We start from the raw sequence: 14,408 nt of genomic DNA, 5'->3' as shown, positions 1-14,408 counted from the left end.
TCCCATTGAAGTTGGGGTTTGAGCCAGGTCTGTCTTGTTCAGATGCCAAGTGGGTTCTTCCTGCCATCATGTTGCTGTGTGTGAACTAATCTCCTGAGACTCCTTTACAGAAAAACTGCTCTATAGGAGATGCCTAATTAATTAATCCAGTGTCTTTGACTTCTAACCTGTACCCTGTCACTGGGATGTCACATTGCAAGGAAACTAGTTTCCGGCTTCAAGAGTACTGTTCGTTCCTATGAAAACACACAGCTTAGAATTATAGATCCAGAATTTGGGAGAATGGTCTTTAGAAGTGCTCTAGTCTGATCCCCCAACAGAGGACAGGAGAAGCCCAGAAATGGTCCTGAGGTCACCCGGGCAGTCACAGAGCCGGGACTAAACCGAATCCAGTCTTCTTTCTACCATGGTTTTTGATAGTTTTAACACAGGCATGTTAGGAATTTTGTGCATCGTGTGAGAGCTTATTAGTGCCTCAGTTTTGAATTGTGTTTTTTATATCTGTATGGGTTATATCTTAAGATGGGTGGTAGCTGTGTTTTCAGACTAATCCCATTCTGTCTGGAGGTGTGGGGAACTTGCCAAGCTGAGTTACTTTGGCCTTTGCAAGGTGGTTGTTTTTTTTTTTATTTTTTTTTATTTTAATTGTTTAAGAAGTCACCATTGCTTTCAAGAACATTAATAAGGGTGACAGATTTTGTGGTGTGCTTCCTGATAATTTCCAGTAGGGATAGGAAATAAATGGAAGTACAGAGTTTTCCTCCACCTCTGGGTTCCTAGGGAAGGCCTCCAAAGATGCCATATCCATTTCTGGGTTCCATATCCTTGACTCTGTTTTCTGTTCTTGGCACTATTTCAGGCAGACTACCTCTGAACCAGGCTTCATTCCCTGCCAGGGAATTTTGGAATAACAGAATGGCTGTAACTTTTCATGGAGGACTGGATATTTACACTCATTAGATAAAGGAAAGAAAAGAATCTGTAGTTAAGGATGTGCTTGCCTCATCCAGTGGTCTTATAAAAGCATGCACTGCAAGCCCATTACCCTGTCTCTCTGTTGAAAGTGAAATGCTTCCTGACACTGGAGCGTGAAAACCTTTGGTTCGTTCCATCACGTGGAGTAGCAAAGAGATGTGGAGTCTAGAGGTAGACAAGTTGGGCTTTAATTGCCACTGGACTAGGTGGTCTTGCAGGGGAGTAAGTTATCTTCCTGAGCCTCATTGTTTGTCTTGAAAGTTGAGGTCAATTTTGATAGTATAAGGGAAGCAGTATATAAAGTTCGTAAGTGGAAGAAAATACTTTTCTTCCATATCAACTGGGAAATTTCTGGTAAGAATGAAAAAATGAAGCAGCTAAATATGACTTTCCTGTATCTTTCCTTTTTTACTTTCTCACTTTGTGTTATTCTAGGTCCTCCAACAATTAAATGCCAAGACAGGATTACATGCCCGTGGGAGAAAGTGTGGAGGCAAGGCTGGCATAGCTGTCAGGCTTCAGTGTGGGGCTGACTCCAACTGAAGGAGAGCGGAAGGAAGGAAGGAAGGAAGGACGACAGGCTGGGTGAAAGAAAGTCTCTTTGGCTCCAGTGTGGTCCGAGGAAGGTTTGGCAGGGCCGCCAGAGGGTTCTGATCGTCTGTCAGGGGGATCCCTGTGTCTCTGAGGACAGGCCCGCTCAGAATCCCCGCACATTGATCATTGTCTGGGAGTGGGGCCCCTGCGTGTACGTAATGATGGATTTCGAATGCCGCACCTGGGGGCCCTGGGTTAGTTACACTTCCTGTAATTGGAGGTCTGTGGGGCACATTTATGTGACAGAATCTTCCTTTCTCTAGAAAATTTTTATTAGCCAGTATGTAAAGCAGACCCTTCCTTCAAGTTAAGCTGCTCTATCTCATGACTTTTTAATTACCTTGGAGTGTGGAATACATTTTTTAAAAAAGAAGAAAAAAAGTAGGGAAGGGGAGACTGCTGGGGTGGGGAAAGGCGTAGAGAGGGATGGGCTAATAAATTAAATCAGAGTTCTCTTAAAAGGCTCAACAGTGCCACAGTGTCCTTTGTAGGTACAGAGGGGACAAAGAGTAGGAGAGAGGAGTTATACCCCAGTTCTGAATGTGTGGCAAAATGCTGGACAGCTGCCCCTAGGGTATCAGTATGCTTCGCTCGATATGCTCTGCCCACTCGCATTTTTATCCCTGTTCCTTTGTATTTATGGAGCTAGTGAGGAGGCAGATCTTGTCCCCTGGGCCTTGCTCAGTGGCCTCAGTGATGTTACTGCTCACGCTCCCAGTGGTACCAGTAAGGCCCCCCAGAGCCTGGACTTCAGGTTGAAGCAGCCTGAAGACCAGTCTTGCTCAGTCCTGCCAGTCCTCCCGGGGCTGTTTGCAGGGTGCTTTTTCTTCCAAAGTATTCGGAGGTGCCGCGGGCTCTAGAGCAGCATCCCCCGCCTTCCCTCTTCCTCTTCTCTTCCGTCCTCCACCTCCTTTTCCACTCTCGTTTCAACATGAAATGTCTTCATTTCCTAGCATATTTTGGAGACCACAGCTCATTGAGGACAGAGAGTAGCAAAACTGAAAATTTCCTCCCAAAGCTACCAGAACTCAAAGCCCTTAATTCCAAGCACTAAAAAAGAAGTGGTTTCAGGTATAATTTGGAGCTCTGAGTTTTCTGAGGACAGTTAAACTGAATTTGGCTCTAGTTATTATTCAATAATATATCTCTCTTCCACAGTTGAAGCCAAATTTGATTATAATCCCATAAAGGTAGGTCATTAGCTTTTCTTTCTCTCTTTAAAAATATTTTTTTCCTGAAAATTTTTTCCTTAGAAGACTATTAGAAAAGTGAGGGAGAAGGTTGATCTCTGTGTGTGTTTTTTTTTCTCTATAATGTTTGGAAAACGGAGGAGATGTTTAAAACAAGTTCAGAGCAAAAAGGAGAATCAATCCCTCTGATTTAAGCTATTCAGAAATACATTGAGTCTGAATTGTACCAGAGCACCCTTACTGGTCAAAAACTCAGGAGAACTTGAGTCTAGTCTTGAGCGGCTATTAACTATGGGGACACCTTGCTCAAGAAACTGCACTGCTCTGGGTCTTACTTGAAAGATGATGGAATAGGAAGGATATGCAATGTGTGGGGAGGAGTAGAGAGCCTTTAGTTCTCAAGGTGTTAGAACATCATCCAGACATTGAGGAGACTAGGTCAAAATGCTCCAATCATATTTGCCTCAGGTTCTTGGAATAACTGAAACATTGTTGAGTCCTGTCTATGCTCCAAACCCTTTGAGTTATTTTGATAATTTATTTATCCCTTCATAGACTGAATGTATTCATGCAAGGACTACTGTAGTTGTTTAGTTGCTCAGTCATGTCTGACTCTTTGCGACCTCATGAAACTGCAGCATGCCAGGCTTCCCTGTCCTTCACCATCTCCTGGAGCTTGTTCAAACTCATGTTCACTGAGTCGGTGATGCCATCCAACTATCTCATCCTCTGTGGTCCCCTTCCCAAGGATTACTACAAGTAATGCAAGGATTATTACAAACCTTTAAGGGGAAATATAATGGGATTTTATGACTTTTACTTAAGTGGATTTTAATGGAATTTTCAGAAAAAGAAAATTAATACGTGAAAAGATGTTTGTTTATTTTTTGGCCAGGATTTTCCATATGGATACTCATATCACTTTAAAAAGGAAAGTATTTTCTGCCTGCTGTGGCCCCTTCTGATATTCCTCAATAAAATAACATAAGGTTCCCTGGGAGTTGGGAGTCCTGGGAGTCCTTCTCTTCAGATCTTCCAGAGAAAGAAAAATATTTATTCTGTATTATTTGCCTCATTATTCTTTCCTTTTGATGAAAGTGTTAGTTGCATACCTTAGACTTGCAAGGAAGAGTCTTGCCCAGATCACTTTCAGCAGAGGCTTATAGCAGGCTAGGAGGAAATGTGGGCGGGCACACGATGCTTCCTCTTCCTCAGGGGTGCAGTCCTGAGAGGAAAGATATACACCTGCCATTACTGGGGGCTCTGTCTAGGCTCCATCTAGGACCTGATAGTCTCCAAGGAGAGGATTTGATTGGGTGGAACTGGGTCTTCTCAGGCTTCCCAGGTGGCATTAGTGGTAAAGAAACCAATGCAGGAGATGCAAGAGACAACAGGTTTGATCTCTGGGTCGGGAAGATACCCCTGGAGGAGGGCATGGCAACCCACTCCAGTATTCTTGCCTGGAGAATCCTTTGACAGAGGATCCTGGCAAGCTGCAGTCAGTAAAGAGTCGGAAACAGCTGAAGAGACTTTGCGTGCACACACGAGTCTTCTCGTCACGGAGCTCAAGGGCTGGGCAGGTCTGGCCAGCCCCTCTGTGACACTTGGCCTTGCTCCTGTGCAGGCAGCTGCTGATTCTGAGCCCCATCAATCATGGCTGGTTAGCAAGGCTGGTTCATCAGTTGCATACAGCGTAAGCCAAGTCACCCACACTCAGAAAGAACCCTCTTTGAGGTTACTTTCCTCTGAGAGGGGCAGGGGTGTGGCAGCTTCTCGGACCTTTATGGGCTTTTTGGTGCATTGAGTTATTAACTCTTCTATTAACTTTGAAAAATGACAACAGAATAGCAAGGACTGTAATGAGTAGACTTTCCTGATAGTGAGCACACTGAAGCTGGATTCCCTCAGGAGCAGAGCAACCTCACTTGTTAGCCCGCCCAGTATTCGGTTCACAGAGGCTGTTTATTGAGCAACACCAGGAATGGGTCCTGGCCAGGGACAGTGTAATGGGATCCCCATCAGCTGGCTGTCTTGAGAATGTCAAGAGACCCTCCTGTGCCAAGCCCAAGACTCCAGAGGAAGTATGCTGAGATTCTCCTATTAGGAATTTCACTTTATGCCTTTTCTTTGGTGTCGAAGAATGGCTGTCAACCCTAGGGTCACATCGCAATCACCTGAAATGTTTGTTAAAGCTGAAGATTACTGGCCTCACACAAGCTTACACTCATTGTCATAGGAATGACTCCAAAGAGTTGGAGCCCTGGCATCTGGAGTTTTGTAAAAACATACAAACCAGACTTCCACTTTTCAGATGGGTGCATTTTTCTCTATTCTTCCTGCTAAAGTACAGCTGAAAACTCTGACCATTATCTGTAAAACAAACGTTAAGATTCCGAAAGGTGGAGAAAAGGCAGCCTGGCTGGGGACGCAAGGAAGGAAACAGTTGTGAGTTCCCTGAGGTTAGTTTTCATCTCGTATATCCCAGACTCAGAGTCAAAAGAAGCCTGCCACCCAGATATGACACTGGAAACAGACACAGAACCCAACAAAGCCTGCTTTCTCTCAAACCCACGGAGGAGGGAAGGGGAGGCATAGCAAGGCAGAAAACTTCCAGCTGGAAAACAGAAAAGCTCCCCCCACCCCTGGCCAGCAGACTGTGAATGGCAACCTAGACTCTCCCCTTGCCAGGAGTAACAAGGGGCTCCAGACTCCCCTGCTGGGAAGAGTGTGGGACTTCAGCCCTGCGAGCTGGTAATGAGCCCCCCTCCCCATGTTCTCTTCCCTGGAGAGCTGGGAGTGTTCCTCCCAGGTGTCCTGCACGCGCTGCCCCGACAAAGGCCGGTGAAGGTGGAGCAGAATTCTCTGCCCCTGCACTGCAGGTGTGCCTGAGGGCTTGAGGTGGCTGCTTCCCCCGACGTGGCGGGTGCCACTGACTTCATCAAGAGTCTGGGGCCCCAGTATTGCCCTAGAGTCCTCTCCCCCTACCATCCTCTGTCCCCGTCCCTGTCCGCTTCCCCGGCTGCTTAGGGGCCCATCTCCATTGTGTTCACAGTAGGTTAGGTTCACAGCCAGGTGAATATCGTATTTTGGGTGACTATAAATGTACTAATTAGCTTGCCAGGCTTGCGTTCAGCCTTTTCCTCTGCTCCTGAAGGGAGGGAGGCTGGGGTCCACGTTGCACATGGATTTGACAGCATCATTCAGTCTCTGTGGCAGGTCCTTTCGTTCTCCCTGCTTTTCTTGCTCCACTGGAGTGATGTATGATCTTTTTTCCTGGTTACTTCTCCACAAAAGTATGATTTAGATAGACTGTGGTCCCCTGAGACCCTTTGGCTCTTGCCTACTCTCTGCACCCTTGAGAGACCCTCTCCTAAAGTGCTTGAAGGAGACACATCCGACCCGATAGTTGACATTTTCCACTTGTCCACTTGGAGCAATCCACTCCAGGCCTCTTAGAGGGAACAAGGCCAGAAGCAAATGCATGTGTTTGCATAAGCATTAGTAGCTCAGTGTGTGCCCTGGTTCTGTAGCTGAGGACAAGCCTAACTTATTCATTTACAGCTTCTTTTATTGCAGAAAAAGGAGTGGACGTGGGATGAGAGCAAGATGCTGGTGATGCAGGACCCTATCTACAGGTAAGAGCCCAGTCTCCAGGGTCCACCGGTCATCTCTTGGAGCCATCTGTCGGCGTGGTATGTCCAGACAAATAAAAATAAATTTCTCCTTCCCCGTCCTGAGACTTGTTGTTTCTATAAATGTAAGTACAAGAAGCAAATCTGCCATATCTTTTAGAGAGGAAAATTCTTCTCATAATTGCACTAGGGGAACTATGAAGGGTTTCCGCTTGATGTTTAATCCAACTTTTTTAGTTGTAACTTGAGACCTTTTTATTTTGTATCCATTATATTTTAACAGAACTTTCGTGATTGTACGTATGTTGATCAAAATGAGAGAAGTGGATTTTTCCATTACCCTATGCTTATAATTTTCCACAGATAATCTGCTCTGCCTTTCTGCCCCTTCAGAAACTGAGCATGGATAAGGGGGCTGTGTTCGTTTGGGGCAGCCGAAAGTCACAATTAGAGTCCATAGAAATTGCTTTCACGGTGAGACTGGTGTTCCTACAGAGATTAGATGACTGCCATCCATGTGTGCCCCGGCCAGAGGAGTGCCTGATGGGGATACATTCACACAGCCGGGGCCTGCTGGGACCCACACCGGCTCTCCGCTCACCTGTGTCATTGTTCTGTCCTGGGTCTCTGCTGACCAAGCCCTATCCCCCTCATCCTCCTTCCTGTTTTTTTTTTTTTCCACTGGGGAAAGGGTATTAGCTATTCCTTTGGGATTTGGGGGTTCTAGATTTAAGTTCTGATTTTATCTCCTCTCAAATTACTTGCCTTGGTTGACAAAATGAATTAAGGTTGGAACTCACCTGAGAAGTCAGCATTTATGGTGGCCTTGCCATCTAGATTAAAGAGTAGATAACTGTGAAATGGAGTTTCCATTCATTCAAACAAATATACGCATTTAGAACACTTAGCCTGGGTACTGTGCTAAGTAATTTAGTAGATGACTAAAATAAGTCCCTTGTTCTTAGGAAGTTTTAGTGAAGTAGGGAAATGGAATCCTGAACAAATCCTTGTAGTACAAAACAGTGTGTCTGACAAAATGAATTTCATTCTCTGTGTTTCTTTTGTACTTGTGTTTGTTGAAATAATTGTTATGAGTTATGCCACTTAAAAATGTATCTTTTACCACTAGACTATGAAGCTCTTATCAGTGAAGATCTGTGTTCAACTCACTTTCGTATTTCTAGCACCAAGCCTGTGTCTGTTCTCTATGAGGCTTTTAGTAAATGTGTGATGGGTAGATAGATAAATGTATTGAATTAATAATCCAAAAATGAACTTAGGTGTTATGGCGATTCACAGGAGGGAATGATCCCTTTCTACTTAAGTGATAAGGAAAGGCTTCAAGAAACAAGTTGCGTCAGAATGGGGCTTGAAGGATGTGAATGGACAAAGCTTGTCATTTGCACGTTGCAAAAGGAAGAGTTTCTTGGGTTTTACTATTTACAGTGGCATTATATACATATACATTATATACATATAAAAGTGACCTCTGTGTGGGTGCTGGGCATGAACTTTAATCTTGCCTTTTCCTGGTTTGAAAGAAGAAACTTTCCCCAAAGTTTCATATCCCAAATAAGCTGTTGCTTTTATTTATTCTTTTTTGGGGTATAATTGACATACAGACATAGAGCATATTTAACGTGAATTGTTGGGTAAATTCTGACACATTACATTTGACTTCTAGCACTGTCAGCTCAGCCAAGATACTAAGCATATGTCCCCCCAAAGTCTCCTTGTGCCACGTTGTATCCTTCCCCTCTCATCCCTCCCTGCCCCGTCTCCCTTCCTCCATCCCCAAAGTCCCCAGGCAGCTACTCATCTCCCTTCTGTTATTGGAGATGAGTTTGTGTTCTCTTGAGTTTTGTATAAATAGAATAAAAAGTACATAGTACACAGTGGTACATGTACCCCTGATTTCTCTTGGTCTGGCTTCTTCCGTTTAGCATAATTATTTTAAGATGAACTCCTTGCTGCGGCATGCATCAGTAGCTTATCCCTTTTTATTACTTGTTTCCCACTGTATGGGCTTCCCAGGTGGGGCTAGTGGTGAAGAATCCACCTGCCAGTGCAGGAGACGCAGGTGATGCAGGTTTGATTCCTGGGTTGGGAAGATCACCCAGAGTAGGAAATGGTAACCCACTCCAGTATCTTTGCCTGAAAAGTTCCACGGACAGAGGAGCCTGGGCGGCTGCAGTCCACAAGGCCGCAAAGAGTCAGATACAACTGAGCACGTTGAGCGCTTCCCACTGTATCGCACAGTTTACTTAGCCATTCACATTTAATGCGCATTTCGGTGATTTCCGGTTTTTGACTGTTACTGTGAAAACTTCTACAACTGTTGATATACAGTCTTTCTGTAGAGATATGTTTTTATCTTTCTTGGGTGCATACCCAGGAGTAGAATGATTATTTGTTAGGTGTATGCTGAGCTTCTTTTTAAAGTGAATTTTAAGTGGTTATCTCTTTGGTTGGTAAATCTCAGACTGACTTTTAAGGTATGTCTCTTTATTTTTTGGCTGCACCATTCTTTATTTTTATTTATTTACTGACTGTGTTGTGGGGGCATGCAGGATCTTAGTTGCTGCTGCTGCTGCTAAGTTGCATCAGTTGTGTCTGACCCTGTGCGACCCCATAGACGGCAGCCCACCAGGCTCCTCTGTCCCTGGGATTCTCCAGGCAAGAACACTGGAATGGGTTGCCATTTCCTTCTCCAATTCATGAAAGTGAAAAGTGAAAGCGAAGTCTCTCAGTTGCGTCCAACTCTTCGCAACCCCATGGACTGCAGCCCACCAGGCTCCTCCGTCCATGGGATTCTCCTTGCAAGAGTACTGGAGTGGGTCGCCATTTCCTTCTCCAGGATCTTAGTTCCCCTACCAGAAATAGAACCTGCGCCCCCCGCAGTGGAAGCACAGAGTCTTAACCACTGCACTGCCAGAGAAGTCCCTGTTGGACTTTTTATGAAATTGCCAAACTTTTTTCTAAGCAATTGTACCACCAGTACCTTCACACCTCTGCCAGCATCTAGTATCATCGGTGGTTTACCCTGCATATTGGCCTAATGTAGTATCTCACTGTGGTTTTAATTTGCATTTTCCTAGTGAGTAACGATGTTGAGCATCTTTTCATCACATGTGCCATTTGTGTATCTTTTGTGAAGCATCTGTTCCAGTCTTTTAGCCCATTTTTAATTTAGGTGTTTTGCTTTCTTTTTAATGAATTTTGAGGGTTCCTGATAAATTTTGAATCAGTTCAGTTCAGTCGCTCAGTCATGTCCGACTCTTTGCGACCCCATGAATCGCAGCACACCAGGCCTCCCTGTCCATCACCAACTCCCGGAGTTCACCCAGGCTCACGTCCATCGAGTCAGTGATGCCATCCAGCCATCTCATCCTCTGTCATCTCCTTCTCCTCCTGCCCCCAATCCCTCCCAGCATCAGAGTCTTTTCCAGTGAGTGAACTCTTCGCATGAGGTGGCCAAAGTACTGGAGTTTCGGCTTCAACATCATTCCCTCCAAAGAAATCCCAGGGCTGATCTCCTTCAGAATGGACTGGTTGGATCTCCTTGCAGTCCAAGGGACTCTCAAGAGTCTTCTCCAACACCACAGTTCAAAAGCAACAATTCTTTGGCGCTCAGCCTTCTTCACAGTCCAACTCTCGCATCCATACATGACCACAGGAAAAACCATAGCCTTGACCAGACGAACCCTTGTTGGCAAAGTAATGTCTCTGCTTTTGAATGTGCTATCCAGGTTGGTCATAAATTTTCTTCCAAGGAGTAAGCGTCTTTTAATTTCATGCTGCAGTCATGTCCTTTATCAGATATATGATTTGCAAATATTTTATTCAAGTCTGGGTTGTCGTAATGTCAGTAGTGTCTTTTGAAGAAGTTCATATTATATCATTTGTGCTTTTTGGTGTCATTTGTAAAAAATCTTTGCTAACTCAAGGTCACAAAGATTTTCTTCTGTGTTCTCTTCTGGAAGCGTTATAATTTTAGACTTTATGTTTAGGTATATGATCTATTTTGAATCAATTTTTATGTGATGTGAGGAATATATCAAAAGTAATTCGGGGGCGGTTTTGTTTTGTTTTTGCTCTGCAAATGAATGTCCAGTTGTTCCAGGCTCATTTGTTGAAAAGATTGTTCTTTCTCCACTGAGGTACCTTTGTTGAAAATCAGTTATCTGTATCTGTGTGGTTTATTTCAGAACTCTTTAATCTGTTCCATTTATCTAATTGCCTGTCTTGATACCAGTACCACAGTGTCTTGATTGCTGTAGCTTAACAATCATTGAACTCAGATAGTCTTAGTCTTCCAACTTTGTTCTTTTCAAAGATTTCTTCCCAATTAGTATTAGTATGGTATATCTTTTTCCATTCATTTTTTAAGAAGAAAAATGGGTTTTGGTGGGGAGTAGAAGACATCAAACAAATCTTAAAGTGAATTTTTCTTTGGCCAACCCCCACCTTAAAAAAAAAAAAAAAAAAAAACCCTCCATACAGCAGACTTTTTTGTTGTAGATGTCTTGTAGATATCTTGCTGATGTATCAAAATTTAGCAGCCTGTGTTTATGAACAAAAGAATGAAGTTTTCTTAATGCTATTCCAGTTTGCTAGTTATTTTTCCCCCCTCCTATGTTTTTTCCCTCATGTATTAAATTAAGTTTTAGTCTCTGTACATGTGTGTATATATCTATGTGCTGTGGTAGATTAAAGAGGACATTTGTCTAAACTGTGTGTGTCCCTTTTTGTCATCAATAAGAACATTTATTATCATGATAATATATAGTAACATTTACAAATGAGCTTTTTCTTGGGCATAATTATTTTCCTGCCCTTAAGGAACAACTCTGGTTGGATTCAGTAGCGTTGTTGAGGAATACACAATTGCTATGCCTTTGATTACCGTCGCATTCACGTTAGGAAAACTCCTTTATGGTAAAAATGTACTCTTCCTAGTTAAAAGAAATGACTTTGTGGTAATGAAAAGTAATAATGAAGTAATAGAGTTTTTGTTTTTTATTGAGTCAGAGTTTCAGATTAAATCTTTTGCATCCCTCACATAGAATAATAGAATCATTTTTTAAATTGTGATGAAATATATATATGTGTGTGTCTATATATGTGTGTGTATATATATAAACATAAAGTTTGCCATTCTGTCCACTTTTAAGTATACAAATGAGTTGCCTTCATTACATTGACTGTGTTGTACAATCAGCATCGCTATCTGCTTCCAAGATGTTTTCATAACTCTAAACTTTGCACCCATTAATTACAAACTCCCTGCTCCCTCTCCTTGAACCCCATGTAACTTACAGTCATGAGCTTTAAGAGGTTAAAGTACTGCGGTGAACATCTGGTTCGTTTCCCCTCCATTCCAGGATGGCTCTGTTTCTCTAAAGTATTTGCTATTATGGCATTCTTCATTCAGTGAAGGCAAATGTCTTTGTTTATGTAATTTTTGTCCATTTATCCTAGCTCTCTTCTCTGGAGCCATGCATATATTGATCGTATTTCCCTAAAGTATCTGAAGCCATTCTTCATTATATTTTTTCTAGACTTCCTAATTTCAAAACATCATATTTCTTCATAAAATATGTTAGAATTTAATGTTCCAGATGTTGTCTTAGTGTAAATTTAGAGGCATAGTTTTATCCTCATGATATAGAGTTTTGCATTTGTTTTTTAAGAATTAGATCATAATATGTTTTATTCATGTGTTAAACAAACTGTGTTAAGTTGTACATTGTGGTGGATTTAATTGTTCAGAATCCTTAGGATATTCACAGTAATTGCTTTCAATCAAGATTTTTTTTACCCTTTCTTTATTTCTGCAGTTTTCTGCTTTATTTTTTAGCCTAAGTACATAACTTTACATGCACTATTGTTAAATTACATGCATTTCATTTGAACCTATTATTCGGAACTTTTGGATACTTCTGAATCCCAGAAGCAGGTAACTATGACAGTTATGGCATGAAGGATTTGTTACAGGATTTAGGGTCGGGAAGATCCCCTGGAGAAGGAAATGGCAACCTTCTCCAGTATTCTTGCCTGGAGAGTCCATGGACAGAGGAGCCTTGCGGGCTACAGTCCTTAGGGTCTCAAAGAGTTAGACACGACTGAGCGACTGACATTTTAGACCTACACAATAATGGCAGGAGCCGGGAAGTAAAAGGTCCAAAAAGGACCAAGGCGGTCACGAGCCAGTCCTGGTGTGGGTTGGAAGTCAGAGCACGCAGGATGCTAGGTGCTTTCGTGTGTTAGAGTGGAGTCGTGACGGGGACAGGCACGGATGTCTGTGGGAGGCTGTTGGCCCTTGATGGCTGCTGCCTTTGAGTCTGCAGTTGCAGCTCCTGATGGCAGTCCTCGGTTCACTGTGGTTTTGCAGGGCTGATAGTTATGAAGGAGAGCCAGATACGGGGCACTGAAGAGTGAGGGCAAATTACAGCTCACTAGTACCTCCATGTTCATCCTTGCCTGCCTCGAATGTGTAATGACATTCAGAGCATTATTGCTACTTCGTCTCAGCCTCCTGCTGCTGCCGCTGCTAAGTCGCTTCAGTTGTGTCTGACCCTGTGTGACCCCATAGATGACAGCCCACCAGGCTCCCCCGTCCCTGGGATTCTCCAGGCAAGAACACTGGAGTGGGTTGCCATTTCCTTCTCCAGTGTATGAAAGTGAAAAGTGAAAGTGAGGTTGCTCAGTCGTGCTGGACTCCCAGCGACCCCATGGACTGCAGCCTACCAGGCTCCTCTGTCCATGGGATCTTCCAGGCAAGAATACTGGAGTGGGGTGCCATTGCTCAACCTCCTAAATCCCCACAAATTTCTGTTGTGAGCAGTCCTCAACTGTGGTTCTGCAGGGAAGGGAATGCTGAGATACATAGTTGTAGCCTTGCTGAATTGACCCAATATAAACCATCACAGCAGGTTCTAGTAACAGGTTAACTGTCCCTCTTCATTTTCTGTTAAGTGAAATTTTAATATTTTCATCCAAGTCATTGATAAGACTGTTGAATAAAATGGGGAAGCCTGGAAAATGAAGATTTCATGTTTTTATTTTTCCTCTGTTTTCACTTCTTTAGGTAATATGCCTATTTTACCTTTTCTGATTTAAAGGGCGTACTCATTAAAAAGAATGCTTAAAAATAGCACTGGAGTGGCTATACTGTTATGGAAGTCACTGTGCTTTTGAATCTGTTTTCCCTGCCTTGATGTCTTCTGCCTTTTAAGATTTATTGGGCATTGACAGAATTTACATATTTGATTTTAAAAGTCTCTAGGACATTTATGTTCGTCATATTAGGGATCAGATTGTCAAACAAGTAAACATATATATATATATTTTAAACCAGAGGAAGTAAATTAATCAAACCTGAAGTTTTCAGGAGCCAGACTGGAAGTAATTCTCCAGTTTTGAGTATAAAGGATCAAGCCAGGTATGTCCCCCACCCCCATAGAATTTCTAGTCATTCCCCAGAAATGGCATTAATTAACATGCAAGCAGTTGGTGAGATGATTAGAAGTTAGAGGAAGCGCATTCTAGTTTTGACCCTCCACATGGAGCTGTGCTTTGATTTTGAGCAAGCCAGGTAAATTATTCAAGGCTAACTGGGGCAGGGAGGAGAGAATGCGTGGAGAGCTGATGTGTGTTGCTGGTCGTTGTGCAAGGCCCTGAGGAAAGCAGCGGTTTGTCAGTCTGGGTCTAACTGGGAGACAGGTCTCACACAGTGTTTTAAATAGAAGAAGGATTATGAAGAATTACTAAGCTATAACAAAATAGGACCTTCAAGATGCAAAGAGCAATTCTAAGAGTCCTCTAGGGCTGAAGGAGAGTATTTGTACTCACATTTTGTGGTGCAGGATGTGATGTACCATCTGAATGGCAGAGAGGCTCATGGGGTTGCCTCTGCCAGAGCTTGTCCCCAGTTGCTGGGAAAATAGGAAGCAATCCTCAGGGGCCGGGTGCATGAGAAGTGCACCTGGTAGGTGGGCGCACAGAGGGAGTAGGG

The 14,408-nt window shown here is 43.2% G+C and overlaps 1 protein-coding gene across 24 annotated transcripts in view; it reads left to right on the top strand.

The window, feature by feature from the left end:
- The window catches only part of LOC129656594 (carboxyl-terminal PDZ ligand of neuronal nitric oxide synthase protein-like), a 358,204-nt gene that overhangs the window by 251,544 nt on the left and 92,252 nt on the right, over positions 1 to 14,408 (top strand). For 20 of the 24 annotated variants that reach the window (XM_055587269.1, XM_055587260.1, XM_055587264.1 and 17 more), the window contains one exon: positions 6,321 to 6,394. In XM_055587269.1, the coding sequence (XP_055443244.1) occupies positions 6,321 to 6,394 (74 nt within the window). The remainder of the gene's footprint in view (positions 1 to 6,320; positions 6,395 to 14,408) is intronic. The other 4 variants (XM_055587261.1, XM_055587259.1, XM_055587281.1 and 1 more) reach the window with 1 other exon arrangement.

This window comes from Bubalus kerabau, chromosome 6 (genome assembly GCF_029407905.1).
Source record: "Bubalus kerabau isolate K-KA32 ecotype Philippines breed swamp buffalo chromosome 6, PCC_UOA_SB_1v2, whole genome shotgun sequence".
NCBI classification, from domain to species: domain Eukaryota; kingdom Metazoa; phylum Chordata; class Mammalia; order Artiodactyla; family Bovidae; genus Bubalus; species Bubalus kerabau.
This window is presented reverse-complemented; position numbering and strand designations above follow the sequence as displayed.